This window comes from Terrapene carolina, unplaced genomic scaffold (genome assembly GCF_002925995.2).
Source record: "Terrapene carolina triunguis isolate 2854851 unplaced genomic scaffold, T_m_triunguis-2.0 Scaffold431, whole genome shotgun sequence".
NCBI lineage: Eukaryota > Metazoa > Chordata > Testudines > Emydidae > Terrapene > Terrapene triunguis.
In genome coordinates this window covers 563,253-576,684 of record NW_020664782.1, presented here as the reverse complement: position 1 = coordinate 576,684, position 13,432 = coordinate 563,253, and the positions used below count along the sequence as shown (strand labels likewise).

Below are 13,432 nucleotides of genomic sequence, written 5' to 3'. Positions count from 1 at the left end.
GACATTCTTACGTCGGAGGGCCCTTCCAGAGTGGCGTTGCCAGTAATTAAGACTATTGGCAACAATTATATAGTGCTTTGTGGCAGACTCCAGACTCCATTCCACTGACCGCCAGGGGTATGGAAAGAAAATACTTTGTTCCCTCTAAGGGTTATGAATTCTTGTTCTCCCACCCACACCCTTGCTCCCTTGTGGTCTCTGCAGTGAATGAGAAGGAGCATCAGGGACAATAAGCACCGGCTCCTAAGGCCAAAGAGGTCAAATGGATGGACTTCTTTGGCAGGAAAATTTATGCCGCAGGGTGTCTACAGCTGAGGATAGCTAACTAGCAAGCTAGCCTCAGCAGGTATCATTTTAACTCGTGGGACTCCATGTCAAAATATAAGGAGTTACTCCCCACTGAGTCAAAGGCTGAGTTCTCGGCTCTGGTTGAGGAAGGGAAGGCAGTTGCCAGGACATCCCTGCAGGCCTCACTCGACTCGGCTGACTCCACGGCATGTACCATCACCTCGGGGATGGTCATGAGGAGAACAGCTTGGCTCCAAGCATCCGGGCTTCCCCCGAAGCTCAGCAGACCCTGCAGGACCTTCCCTTTGAGGGTGCAGGGCTGTTTTCAGATCAGACTGATTCAAGGCTTCACAGCCTTAAGGATTCCAGGGCAATGATGAAATCTCTGGGGATGCATACACCTGCTACCCAGAGAAAGCCTCAGCCTGTGCAACAGCAGAGGCAATACCAGCCCCACCTGAGGCAGGATACTTACTGACAGAGGGGCAGGAATTCGAGGCATTGGCCTTCCAACCCTCCCTCAGGCCAAGGGCAGAGCCCGACCAAGCCATCGTTGGGACCCAAGCAAGGGTTTTGAAGGGTTAGGGTTAGGACGAGGACGGCGTACCAGCCACGATTACAGATCCTTCCCCGTGTTTTTTGAACCGTCTATCCCACTTCTACCGTGCATGGTCCCATATAACATCAGACCACTGGGCTCTTCGCACGGCAGAAGTGGGATATTCTCTCCAATTCTGCTCCTCCCCTCCCTCCCATCCCCCTTCCCTGTCCCTCTTCAGGGACCCCTCTCACGAGCAACTCCTTATCCAGGAGGTGCAGGCGCTCCTTGCCACGGGAGAGGTGGAGGGGGTTCCTCAGGAGCTAAGGGGCAAGGGATTCTATTCCTGTTATTTCCTAATCCCCAAGGCAAAGGGGGCGGGTCTCAGAACCATCTTAGACCTGCAAGGACTCAATCAGTTCATGGTAAAGTTAAAGTTCCGCATGGTCTCCCTGAGCACAATTATCCCTTCCCTGGTTCCAGGGGACTAGTACGCTGCCCTCAACATGAAAGATGCATACTTCCACATAGCCATCTGGCCGCCTCACAGACGCTTCCTGAGGTTCATTGTCAACCGCATACATTATCAGTTCATGGTGCTCCCATTCGGGTTATCAACAGCCCTCCAGGTCTTCACCAAGTGTATGTCAGTCGTCGCAGCCTTTCTCTGAAAGAGACAGGTGCAAGTGTACCCCTACTTAGACGATTGGCTCCTGCAGGGGCGCTCCAGGGAGCAGGTGGAGTCCCATGTCCAGTTAGTCAGAGAGACCTTCCAGAGGCTGGGTCTCCTCCTCAATGTAGACAAATCGACTGTCACCCACCCAACGAATAGAATTCATTGGGGCAGTGCTGGACTCGGTTCAGGCAAGAGCCATCCTGCCACAACCCAGGTTCCAAACACTGTCACACGTCATTCAGACGCTCAGACAATACCCCACCACCATCGCGAGGACATGCCCACCTCTTGGGACACATGGCAGCATGCACCTATGTGGTGAGGCATGCCAGGATGAGGCTCAGACCATTCCAGGCGTGGCTCGCTACGGCTTATCACCCGGTCAGAACAGTCTAGACTTGGTAGTAACAGTACTGTCACGAGTCCTAGACACCCTAAGATGTTGGTTGGACCCTCGCATGGCCTGCGAAGGAGTCCCATTCACCACCACTCAACCGTCCATGACCTTAGTAATGGACGCGTCAGACCTCGGTTCGGGGGCACACCTAGGACACTTATAGACTCAGGGCATGTGGTCACAGTCTGAGATCCTGCTCCACATCAATATAAAGGAGCTCAGAGCGGTAAGACTAGCCTGCCAGACCTTCCATACAATATTGCAAGGTCACTGCATGGCGGTGCTGACCGACAACACCACCGCCATGTTTTACATAAACAAGCAGGGCGGAGCCCGCTTCTCCCCTCTCTGTCAGGAGGCGAGAGTTTTGTGTAGCCCACTCCATTAATCTGGAGGCGTCCTATCTCCCGGGAGCATGTAACGAGCTTGCAGACCACCTCAGCAGGTCGTTCCGCAGTCACAAGTGGTCTATCCAGACGGAGGTCATCCACTCCATCTTCCAAAGGTGGGGGTTTCCCCAGGTAGACCTATTTGCCACCAGGAGCAACAGGAAGTGTCCAACGTTTTGCTCCTTCCAAACACACAGCCTGGGATCAATCTCAGATGCATTCATGATGCACTGGGGGGAACCATCTACTGTATGTCTTCCCTCTGATGCCACTCATCCACAAGGTTCTCAAGATCCGCAGGGACAAGGCAGAGGTAATTCTGCTCACTCCAGCGTGGCCATGCCAACATTGGTACACCACACTTCTGGAGCTGTCAGTCTGCACCCCCATTGTGTTGCCCCCCTTCCCAATCTGATTACACAGGACCACAGCCACCTGCTTCACCAAGACCTCCAGTCCTTGCACCTCACAGCCTGGAAGCTTCATGGTTAAACGAAGGGAGCTCCAGTGTATGGAATCGGTGAGGGAGGTGCTCCTTGGTAGCAGGAAACCTTCCACCTGGGCCACCTACCTGGCCAAATGGAAACGGTTTTCATGCTGGTGTAATCTCAATTGAGTATCTCCACTCCAGGCATCTATACCATTCGTCCTGGACTACCTCCTACACCTGAAGCGGCAAGGCCTGGCCGGACCGTCTATCAAGGTGCACCTCGCGGCCATCTCAGCGTTCCACCCCAGAGAGTGGGGGCGTTCAGTCTTCGCCAGTCCTATGGTAGGCCTTTTCCTTAAGGGCCTGGAATGGCTATACCCTCAGTCTTGCCCACCGGTACCGACTTGGGACCTCAGTCTGGTCCTAGCTAGGCTTATGAGAGCCCCATTCAAGCCGCTCGCTACATGTTCCCTTCTGTATCTCTCGTGGAAGGGGGCCTTTCTGGTTGCCATCACATTGGGCAGGAGGGTACTGGAGCTAAAAGCATTAACCTCTGACCCCCCCCCAGCCTTCCACAAGGACAAGGTACAACTCAGACCGCACCCAGCTTTCCTGCCCAAGGTGGTATCCCAATTCCACCTCAGCCAGGACATTTTTCTACCCGTTTTCTACCCCAAGCCACATGCCAATGCACAGGAGCAGAAGTTTCACTCATTAGATGTGCGGAGGGCATTAGCGTTCTACATTGAGTGCACAAAGCCTTTCAGGAAGTCAAACCAGCTGTTTGTAGCGGTGACGGACTGGATGAAGGGACTTCCGGTCTCCTCACAGCGCATCTCTTCCTGGATTACGGACTGTATCCGTACCTGCTATGACCTCGCCAAGGTTTCAGCCCCGGCTATAACGGCACACTCCACAAGGGCTCAGGCCTCTTCCACCGCTTTCTTGGCCCAGGTGCCCATCCAAGATATCTGCATCAGACAGCTGCCTGGTCCTCGGTGCATACCTTTGCCACCCACTATGCCATCACACAGCATGCTAGAGATGATGCAGCTCTCGGTAGGGCAATGCTCCAGTCAGTGATTCCTTAACTCTGATCCCACCCATGTGGCAGAGCTTGAGAGTCACCTGATTGGAATCGACGTGAACAATCACTCGAAGAAGAAAAGACGGTTACTTACCTTCTTCTAATTGCTGTTCTTCGAGATGTGTTGTTCACGTCCATTCCAAACCCACCCTCCTTCCCCTCTGTCGGAGTAGCCGGCAAGAAGGAACCGAAGGGGGGTTGGGTCGGCAGGGTAATATATTGAGCGCCATGAGGGCAGCACTCCAGGGGGCTCCCTGGCCGACCCGACAGGAGCTCCCTGGCCGACCCGACAGGAGCTGCTAAGGGGAAAAGTTTCTGACGACCATGCACGCAGTGCGTGCACACCTAATTGGAATGGATGTGAACAACACCTCCAGAAGAACAACAGTTACAGGAAGGTGAGTAACCATCTGTGTGTGTGTGTGTGTGTGTGTGTGTGTGTGTGTGTGTGTGTGATCATTAGAAAATTGGAAATCTGAATTCTTCCTAAATGCAGCAGAACTAGGTGCTTTCCCGCAGTAGTTATTAACTATGGGGTCGCACCTGCATTGCCACTGGAATCTCTGAGCACATGGCCCTGCCCCTCCTCCCGTCAATGCCTGTGTGATTCAGGGCCATTTTTAAATTCACAGCATCATATTGCCAGAGCAGCAGGAGCACACTTCTACCCTCCACAGGTATTGCACAGACAGCTCTTATCTGACCGGGTCCAAACCAGAGACAAAGTATATGACATGCTCTCTTGCACGTTTCCTTTAGAATGGATGTTTCAGAAGCTTATTTTTGCCCTTTCATTTAGAAGGGCACTCTCCTCCGAAGCTGTATTTACAGGCAGGAGCTGGCACTTATTCTGATTGTTTGTGAAAAATGGATTTTGCTCCTTTGCTCATTTTGAATCATACACTTAATACACTGCCTTGTTGGAGCTAAGGCCTGGTCTACACTAGAAAATTAGGTCATCTTAACTATGTCGTTTAGGGGTGTGAAAAATTCACACCACTGAGCAGTTTAGTTAAACCAAACTAATCCCCAGCGTAGAAAGTGCTAGATAGATGCAAGAATTCTAGCTATCACCTCTTGGCGGCACAGCTGTGCCACCGTAGCTTTTCAAGTGTCAGCAAGCCCTAAGAAGGGAATCAAAGACAAGAGTTTCCTCACCTCTGCATAATGTGAGGTTAGTTGCATCCCCAGAAGAGAAAAGAAGCTGCCTACAGCCATTAGATAAGCAAGATCCCTTTGGACACGGAGCAGATGTCAACCTAGTGATGGGATTTCACAGAGATTAAGTAGCTATCACTCTGCAGAGCCGAAGGGGAAACAACAAACAAAAGACCCTAAGGGGAAGAGTGGGCTGAGACCCCATTATGAAGCTAGGACACTGCCTCAGCTCCACCTTCCTACAGCTGTTCAGAGGATTTCCTTTCTTTTTAGCTAGAGCTTCCCCTGTCCTGTCACCAACAACCATTTTATTAATATCCCAAGCAGGACAAGGTCTCGCTCTTTGTTCCCTCCTTCTGTGTGGATGACTTACAAAGAGAGAGACTGACTAGAGAGGCGACATTGCTTAGTGGTCTGCTCCTGGGATGAGGAGCCAGGTGCTCCTGAGTTCTAATCTGAGCTCTGCAGCTGGCACGCTGTGTGCCTTCTATTGAGCTGACTCGGCAGTCCGTCCATTTTCAGGAAATCATTTCTGCACATACCTAAAAATTAAGTATGCGCTACTTTCTTCTCTGTTTAAAATGGGGGCAATTATTTTTACCTACCTTGTGAGGGAGCTGGGATCGTTCATTAGCTAGACAGTGTTGTCCTCGTGTCCCATACTCTGGCTTCATTGTTCCCTGTGTAGTTGCCTGTCAGTAAACAATATTAATATATTTAAGTGTTTGTACACTGCTTTGAGGATGTAAAGTACAAAATGTTATTAGTAGTTATATTTCCAGTCATCTTTGCCAAATCTCTTTGTAGCATGTGTGAAATGTGATATTCAGGAGAGACTGCTTAGCCCAGCTCTGCTTCCTGGGGCAGCTGATGTCACAGTGAGAACAGATGATGTCAACACACCATACCAGATGGCAGCCTGTCCAACTACAGCACTGTATAAACTCAGAGTCATAAAGTACGTAATGCACAAACCCTTTCTGTGAGAGGTGCAGAGAGTTTGTTTAAAACAACGAGGAGTCCTTGTTTTTGCTGATACAGACTTAACACAGCTACCACTCTGAAATCTGTCACCATGCAAGAGTTTGTTTAGTTTCTCACCTTTATGCACACCACAGGACGTCAGCTATTGGGGAATTAATGTTACACTGAAACCTCATTAGCGTGTCACTCAGCAGGGGTATGAGGAGTAGAGTTCTAAAGGCAAGAAACAGGTTCTGACATTACCAGACTGAATCTCTGCATATCTGTCTGGGATCACCGTCCTACTACCTGCCTTCTGCTGACTATCACATCTGCTCAGAGCTGAAGCGAGGTCACAGAGCAGTGATGGTGCATCCTTCAGCAACCCTGCTGACAGGGACTGTTAGTGAGAACCCCACAGATTAAAAACAACGAGGAGTACTTGTGTTAGTCTCTAAAGTGCCACATTTATTTGGGCACGCAAGCTTATGCCCAAATAAATTTGTTAGTCTCTAAGGTGCCACAAGGACTCCTCGTTGTTTTTGCTGATACAGACTAACACGGCTGCTACTCTGAAACCTCCCACAGATTAAGTGCATGGAACAATCATCTCCCTGGGATGCGAGATGCAACCAACTGCACAGCATGACACCATCCACAGTAGTATCAGGATGCTTCTGCACTGCCACTGGGTGGTGTGGTAAAAACCAAAGTGTTCATTGCACCACAAGACATGCCAGGTAGCACATAGCCCAGCTTCCAGAACAAGAGAAATCCCAAGCACAGCCACAGTCCAGCCAGCAGTAGTTAAAGCCCAGAGAGATGAGGCTGTCCAAGCCCCTACCTGCACTCTCCACAGATCCTGCCTCCCAGTGCCACACTCATGGCATGCCCCCTCACCTCCTTCTCCCTGCTGTCTTCCCTATCCTTGCCCGAGTGAGGGGTTTGTATTTTAAAGTCCCCAGACTCCTCCCCTTTCCTAGCAGGCTTTGCCATGGAGGGAGACAGCCAGGCCCTCCCTTCCCCCACTCTGACAGGAGCCTCAGATGGCTCACTTCTACTGTGCCCCATGCCCTGAATCCAGCCTTCAGGTAAGAGGTAATACTGCCCAAGATCTGCTCCCGTTCCCTGAAATCTGGCTTTCTGGTACTGAGGAAAGGGGAGCTCTGAGCCCCAATGGTGGGGTTCTACATCATAAATAGGGAGTAGAAGTGTAGATTACTATTGAGCTCTGATTTGTTCTTCAGAGGCCTTTTCCTCACTCCCCAGTAACAGCTTGTCCTGTCACACATGGCATGGGAAAACTGAATCTCAGGAGAAAAGCGGGGAGACAAAAATCCACAGAAGGAAAGAGATGCAAGAAACAACAGGAGGATGGGCTATTTGTACAAAGCTGTGTCGCCAGATGTCTCATCTCTGGCTTCTCCCTCCCAGGGCCGCCCGGGGGGGGAGGGGGGAGGAAGGAGGCAAGTGGGGCAATTTGCCCCGGGCCCCGCAGGGGCCCCCACGAGAATATAGTGTTCTATATTAGTATTGCAACTTTTTTTATGGAAGGGGCCCCCAAAATTGCTTTGCCCCAGGCCCCCTGAATCCTCTGGGCGGCCCTGGGCCAGGGCTGGGCACCCCCCCAACCCCATCCCCCACATCCCTGACCCCCAGCTCTGAGCCCAGCCCCTCTGAGCCGGACACCCCCCGACCCCATCCCCCCCACAGCCCTGACCCCCAGCCCCAAGCCCAGCCCCTCTGAGCCAGACACCCCCCTGATCCCAGCCCCTGTGAGCCGGGCACCCCCCAACCCAGAGCCCAGCTCTGGGCAACAGCAGCACCACCCCCAGGCAGCGACAGCCCATTGGCACCAACCATCACCATCACCCAGCAACAGCCCATTATGTAACTGCAAATGTATACATACCATTAAAGCATTTAATGTTTTTAAATAATGTATTTAGTGTATTTTCAAATTATTACAAATTAATTTTTGAATGTATTTCACTAGTTATTTTTTACATTTCCAAATACATGTTACTATAGTATTGCAACTTTTTTTTAATGAAAGGGGCCCCCGAAATTGCTTTGCCCCAGGCCCCCTGAACCCTCTGGGCAGCCCTGCTCCCTCCCACCCCAGAGTTTAACTCACGCTGTTCATTTACCTGCACTGAAAAGTCGGAGTCACGTTATGAGCAATCTTGTCACGCACTCTTAGGTTACGGACTGATTACAGGCTGAAGCCAAATGCTTTTTGAGAACCAGCGCTCCCCCTAGTGACTAGAGCTTAGCAAATGACGATGCTGTGACGTCATTCTGCAAAGGAAAAATTAGCAATTAGCATAGTAGGACACCAGACTTGCAGATACTTGAGGCAGTTATTCCACCACCAGGTACAATAGCAAGAAAAGCTTCCAGCTGTAAATGTAGTACAGATACTTTGTCAGGCTTGCCAGGTCGGAATCTTGGCCCCCAGCCCCTGTTGCGAATGAGTTAGTAGCTGGTCCCACATACAGTTTGGTCCTGTACAGTCCAGTGCCTATGTGACATGGTGATGGGACAGCTACAAATATCTAAATAAGGCAGTGCTATTTTTCTCACGCCTCCAAGTCAAACTTACGCTTCTCCTTCCCATCAGGCAGTTATTCCAGTAATAATAATTAATAATGATAATAATAGAGACAGGTTCTCTAGTTCTTTTCTGTGGCTTGTGCATAGAAGGGATTTTATTTAATTAATGAACAGCTTAGTATACAATGATTTTACAATCCCTCCCAGTCACCTTTGTATAAATTCGTGATTATACCAAAGATTAGTTAAATACTTAGAACATGTATACAACTGTACATGTTCAAAGCACTTACACATATTGACTAAACAACCCTTTCCAACCGCCAATGAGGCTACAGAGGGAACACTTCAGACACCACTAAAAAGCAGCAACCTCTGGGGTGAGATACAGCAGCTGTTTAACAGCACACAACATCAGAGTTTAGGATGGAAAGTGAAAGAGAATCATGATCCAATTGAAATCGTTTAGGAAAGAATATCATTGCCTGAGCTGGGATTGACTGGGACACATGAGTGGTTAGTATTTACAACTCATACAAAAGAGGGCACCATCAGTCCCACAGTGTGGGGTACTCGATTCTGTGCTGACCAGACAGAATAGCAAACCCTGCCTTCGTGCAGCAGCTCAGCTTTACTCTGAGCTCTCCCAGCACCACTCCCACCCCTGATTGTGGGTGTTTAGGGCACTGGGTATGGGTTGGGTCCCCTCCAGGAAGGTGAGTGTTTAGGTCACTGGCACCAGGTGTGGGCTAAATCTCCTCCCCCGGGGCGTGAGTGTTTTAGGGCACTGGCACCCGGTGTGGGTTGGATCCCCCCACCTCCAGTGTGTCTTTAGGGCACTGGCACCAGGCGTGGGTGGGATCTCAGACCCTGCACCACCACCACACCCCGGGAGTAAGTGTTTAACAGTCAGTTTCTTTTGCTATGGGTTGAGCACAGACAGTCTTCACCAGGTTGCCCTTTGTTTTCGCAGGGCTCTGAAGGCTGAAGGGGTTTGTGAGTCAGCACTGTTTGGACTTCCCTTCATCATTAAACCTACGAGTTGTTGGCAGCTGGACTGGGATGAGCTGGAGATGAACCAGCACAACTTCCATGCTCTGTGTCACAGCTTGCGGGTGAGTGCATGCAAGCTGCAGTCTGCATGGGATCTGTGACTGGGGCAAAGGCAGGCATCAGTCTGGGGGTAAAGAGTCCAGCCTGCTCCAGGAGAGCTGTCCCAAGGACCTGCAGTTTCTGTGTTTAGTCCACAGCTGTGCCGGTGAGTTCTTCCAGCAGATGCACTGGAGCTATTCTACAGCAGATGGCCAGAGATAGAGGGCTCTTCAGCCTAGCAGACACAGGCATCACAAGTACCAATGGCTGGAAGCTGAAGATGACAAATCCAGACTCGAAATAAGACACATTTTTAAGGGGGGGGGGGAAGTGATCCAGGCACCTGTTATTATGACCTCAATAGTATGCAAGGTTTTAGAACAAATTTTGAAGGAAAGAATATTTAAAGACATGGAGGTAAATGGAAAATAGGATGAAATGCAGCACGAGTTTACCAAAAATAGATCATGCCAGACTAACCTGATATCTTTCTTTGATAAGATAATTGATTTCTTAGACAAGAGAAATGCAGTAGATCTAATCTATTTGAACTTCAGAAAACCATTTGATACAGTGCCACATGAGAAATTATTAGTTAAGGTAGAGAAGATAGTAATGAGTACAGGAATTGTAAGGTGGGCAAGAAGCTGGCAGAAAGGGAAATGACTACAGGCTGGAGGGACATTACTAGTGGAGTTCCTCAAAGACTGGACTTGGGACCAAAGCTGATGTAATATTTTCATTAATGAGATTGGCACAATAAGCAGGAGTGTACTAATGAACCATAGAAATGTAGGGCTGGAAGGGACCTACAGAAGTCATCAAATCCAGCCCATTGTACAGAGATAGGACTGAGTAAACCTAGACCAGCGTTTCTCAAATGCAGATACCGTGGCTGCATGTGGCCACCAGGAACTTTTCTTGCGGCCACAGCCTCCTGGGCTGTGATTGGGGGGTGGAGGGACAAAGTAGCGGCACCTCCCCATCCCTGTTGCTCCTGGATGCACCGGCTTGGTGTTGGTTGTTGGGGCCGCCAGCAGGGGTTGGGCCCTGCCCCCCTCTGGAGACACCTGGGGCACAACACTGGAGGATCAGGCAGCAGGTGAGTTCCCCACCTTCCCATGGGTAGTGGGGCTCAAGTTTTGGGATTCTGGGGTGGCAGGGCAGAAGGCTCTGTCCACAGGACTTCAAGCTCCAGCCCCTCGCTGCCTCCCCTAACCCCCCACTATCCCCTCCCATCGCCCCTGGCCCCCTCTACCTCCCCCAACCCAGGCTTAATTTGTCCCCAGGCTTTCCTGGGCTGGGTAAGTCTGCTGTGAAAAGTGATACTTTTATGTTTAACATAATTTTTCATAGATTCATAGATTTTAAGGCCAGAAGGAACCATTGTGATCATCTAGGTTGATCTCCTGTATAACTCAGGCCATAGATCTTCCTCAAAATAATTCCTAGAGCAAATCTTTTAGAAAAACATCCCATCTTGATGGAAAAGATGGGGGAGAATCCACCACAAGCCTTGGTAAATTGTTCCAGTGGTTAATTACTCTCACCATTAAAAATTTACACCTTATTTCCAGTCTGAATTTGTCTAGCTTCAACTTTCAGCCATTGAATCGTGTCATACCTTTGTCTTCTAGGTTTAAGAGCCCATTATTAAATATTTGTTCCCCATGTAGGTACTTGTAGACTGTGATCAAGTCACCCCTTAACCTTCTCTTTGTTAAGCTAAATAGATTGATCTCCTTGAGTCTATCACTACAAGGCATGTTTTCTAATCCTTTCATCATTCTTGTGGCTCTTCTCTGAACCTTCTCTCATTTATCAACATCCTTCTTCAATTGTGGACACCAGAACTGGAAACAATATTACATCAGTGATTGCATCAGTGCCATATACTGTGGTAAAATAACCTCTCTATTCATACTCAAGTTTCTGCTGTTTATGCATCCCATATTGAATAGTACTGGACCCAGGATTGACCCCTGTGGGAACCCACTAGATACAGCCTACCTGTTTGACAGCAAACCACTGATAACTGCTCTTTGGGTATGGTCTTTCAATTAGTTGTGCACGCATCCTATAGTAATTCATCTAAACCACATTTCCCTAGTTTGCTTATGAGAATGTCATGTGGGACTGTGTCAAAAGCCTCACTGAAATGAAGATCTATCGCATCTACTGCTTCCCCCTATCCACTATGCCTAGTGAACTTTGATGATGACACAAAGTTGGGAGGCATTGTCAACACTGGAATATCGTTTAGGAAGAAATGGATGACCTTGAGAACTGGAGTAATAGAAATGGGATTAAATGTAATAATACAAACTGTGAAGTCATGATGCACTTAGGGACTAGTAGGAATTTCTGCTATAAGATGGGGACTGATCAGTTGGAAATAACAGAGGAGGAGAAAGACTTGGGTGCATTAGTTGATCATAAGAGATGGATGGCAGGAGAGAGATCACTTGATCATTACCTGTTAGGTTCACTCCCTCTGGGGCACCTGGCATTGGCCAGTGTCGGTAGACAGGATACTGGGCTAGATGGACCTTTGGTCTGACCCAGTACGGCCATTCTTATGTTCTGTGTTCTTATAAGACGACTATGAGCCACCAATGTGATGCAGCCATGAAAAAAGGCAAAGGGAACTCCTAGGATGTATTAGGTGAGGTATTTCCAGTAGAGATAGGGAAACATTAATCCCATTGTACAAAGCACTGGTAAAACCTCATCCAGAATACTGTGTACAGTTCTGGTCATGCATGTTCAAAAAGATGAAATCAAACTGCAGCATGTGCAGAGAAGAGCTAGTAGGATGTGTAGGGGAATGGTGGGCTATTTTGTGAGAGAAGACTAAAACAGCTTGCCTTGTACAGTCTAGCAAAATGAAGTCTGAGAAGGGAAATGACTGCTCTCTATAAATCCATCAGGGAGTTAACTGCAGAGAGGGAAAAGAGCTATTGAAGCTAAAGGACAGTGTTAGCAAAGAATAAATGGGGATAGACTGGCTGCGAGTAAATTTAGGATGGAAATTAGAAGATTTCTAACCCTCAGAGGAGGGAGGTTCTGGAACCGTCTCCCAGTAGGAGTACTGGGGACAAGAAACCAAACTGGTTTTAAGATGGATCTTGATAAGTTTATAAAACTGACTGTATGATGTGGCTTCCTGACTTCAGTGCCCCAGGGGGTCCCTTTCACTCCTATGTTCTCAATTAACCACCGGAACATAAAAACAGCCACACTGGGTCAGACCAAAGGTCCATCTAGCCCAGTATCCTGTCTCCCAACAGTGGCCAATGCCAGGTGTTTCAGCGGGAATGAACAGAACCAGGGGTGGCAGGTTTGTATAATTTTTGGTCTTGCCCCCCCCCCCCACCCACACACCTGCCTAAGGCTCTGGGAGGGAGTTTGGGTGCAGGAGGGGGTTTGGGTGCTGGGTGCAGGCTCTGGGCTGGGGCAGGAGGTTGGGGTGCAGGAGGGGATGTGGGCTCTGGGACGGAGTTTGGGTGCAGGAGGGAGTTTGGGGTGCAGGCTCTGGGAGAGAGTTTGGGTGCAGGAGGGGTGTGGGCTCTGGGATGGAGTTTGGGTGCTAGGTGTGGGCTCTGGGCTGGGACCAGAGGGTTGAGGTGTGGGAGGGGGTGCAGGGCATGGGGCTGGGCTGGGGATGAGTTTGGGGTGCAGCAGGCAGGCTGCTGCAGGGCTGGGGTGGGGGGCCAGAGAGGACTCCCCCCAGCCCTCTTCCCGCTGGCAGCAGCGAGCTCCGGGGGAGGGGCCCCGGGCCCCCCAGCATGACACTCACCCAAGCCCCACCAGGCTGCTGCTCAGGTCCAGCCAGGATAAGCCCCCCCCTCCCCTCGG

The 13,432-nt window shown here is 49.8% G+C and overlaps 1 protein-coding gene across 1 annotated transcript in view; it reads left to right on the top strand.

Moving 5' to 3' along the window:
• M1AP (meiosis 1 associated protein) overlaps positions 1–13,432 on the top strand; it is a 56,348-nt gene that overhangs the window by 37,273 nt on the left and 5,643 nt on the right. Inside the window, exons 5-6 of the mRNA XM_026658368.1 lie at positions 5,771–5,921; positions 9,456–9,597. Coding sequence (XP_026514153.1) covers positions 5,771–5,921; positions 9,456–9,597 — 293 coding nt within the window. The remainder of the gene's footprint in view (positions 1–5,770; positions 5,922–9,455; positions 9,598–13,432) is intronic.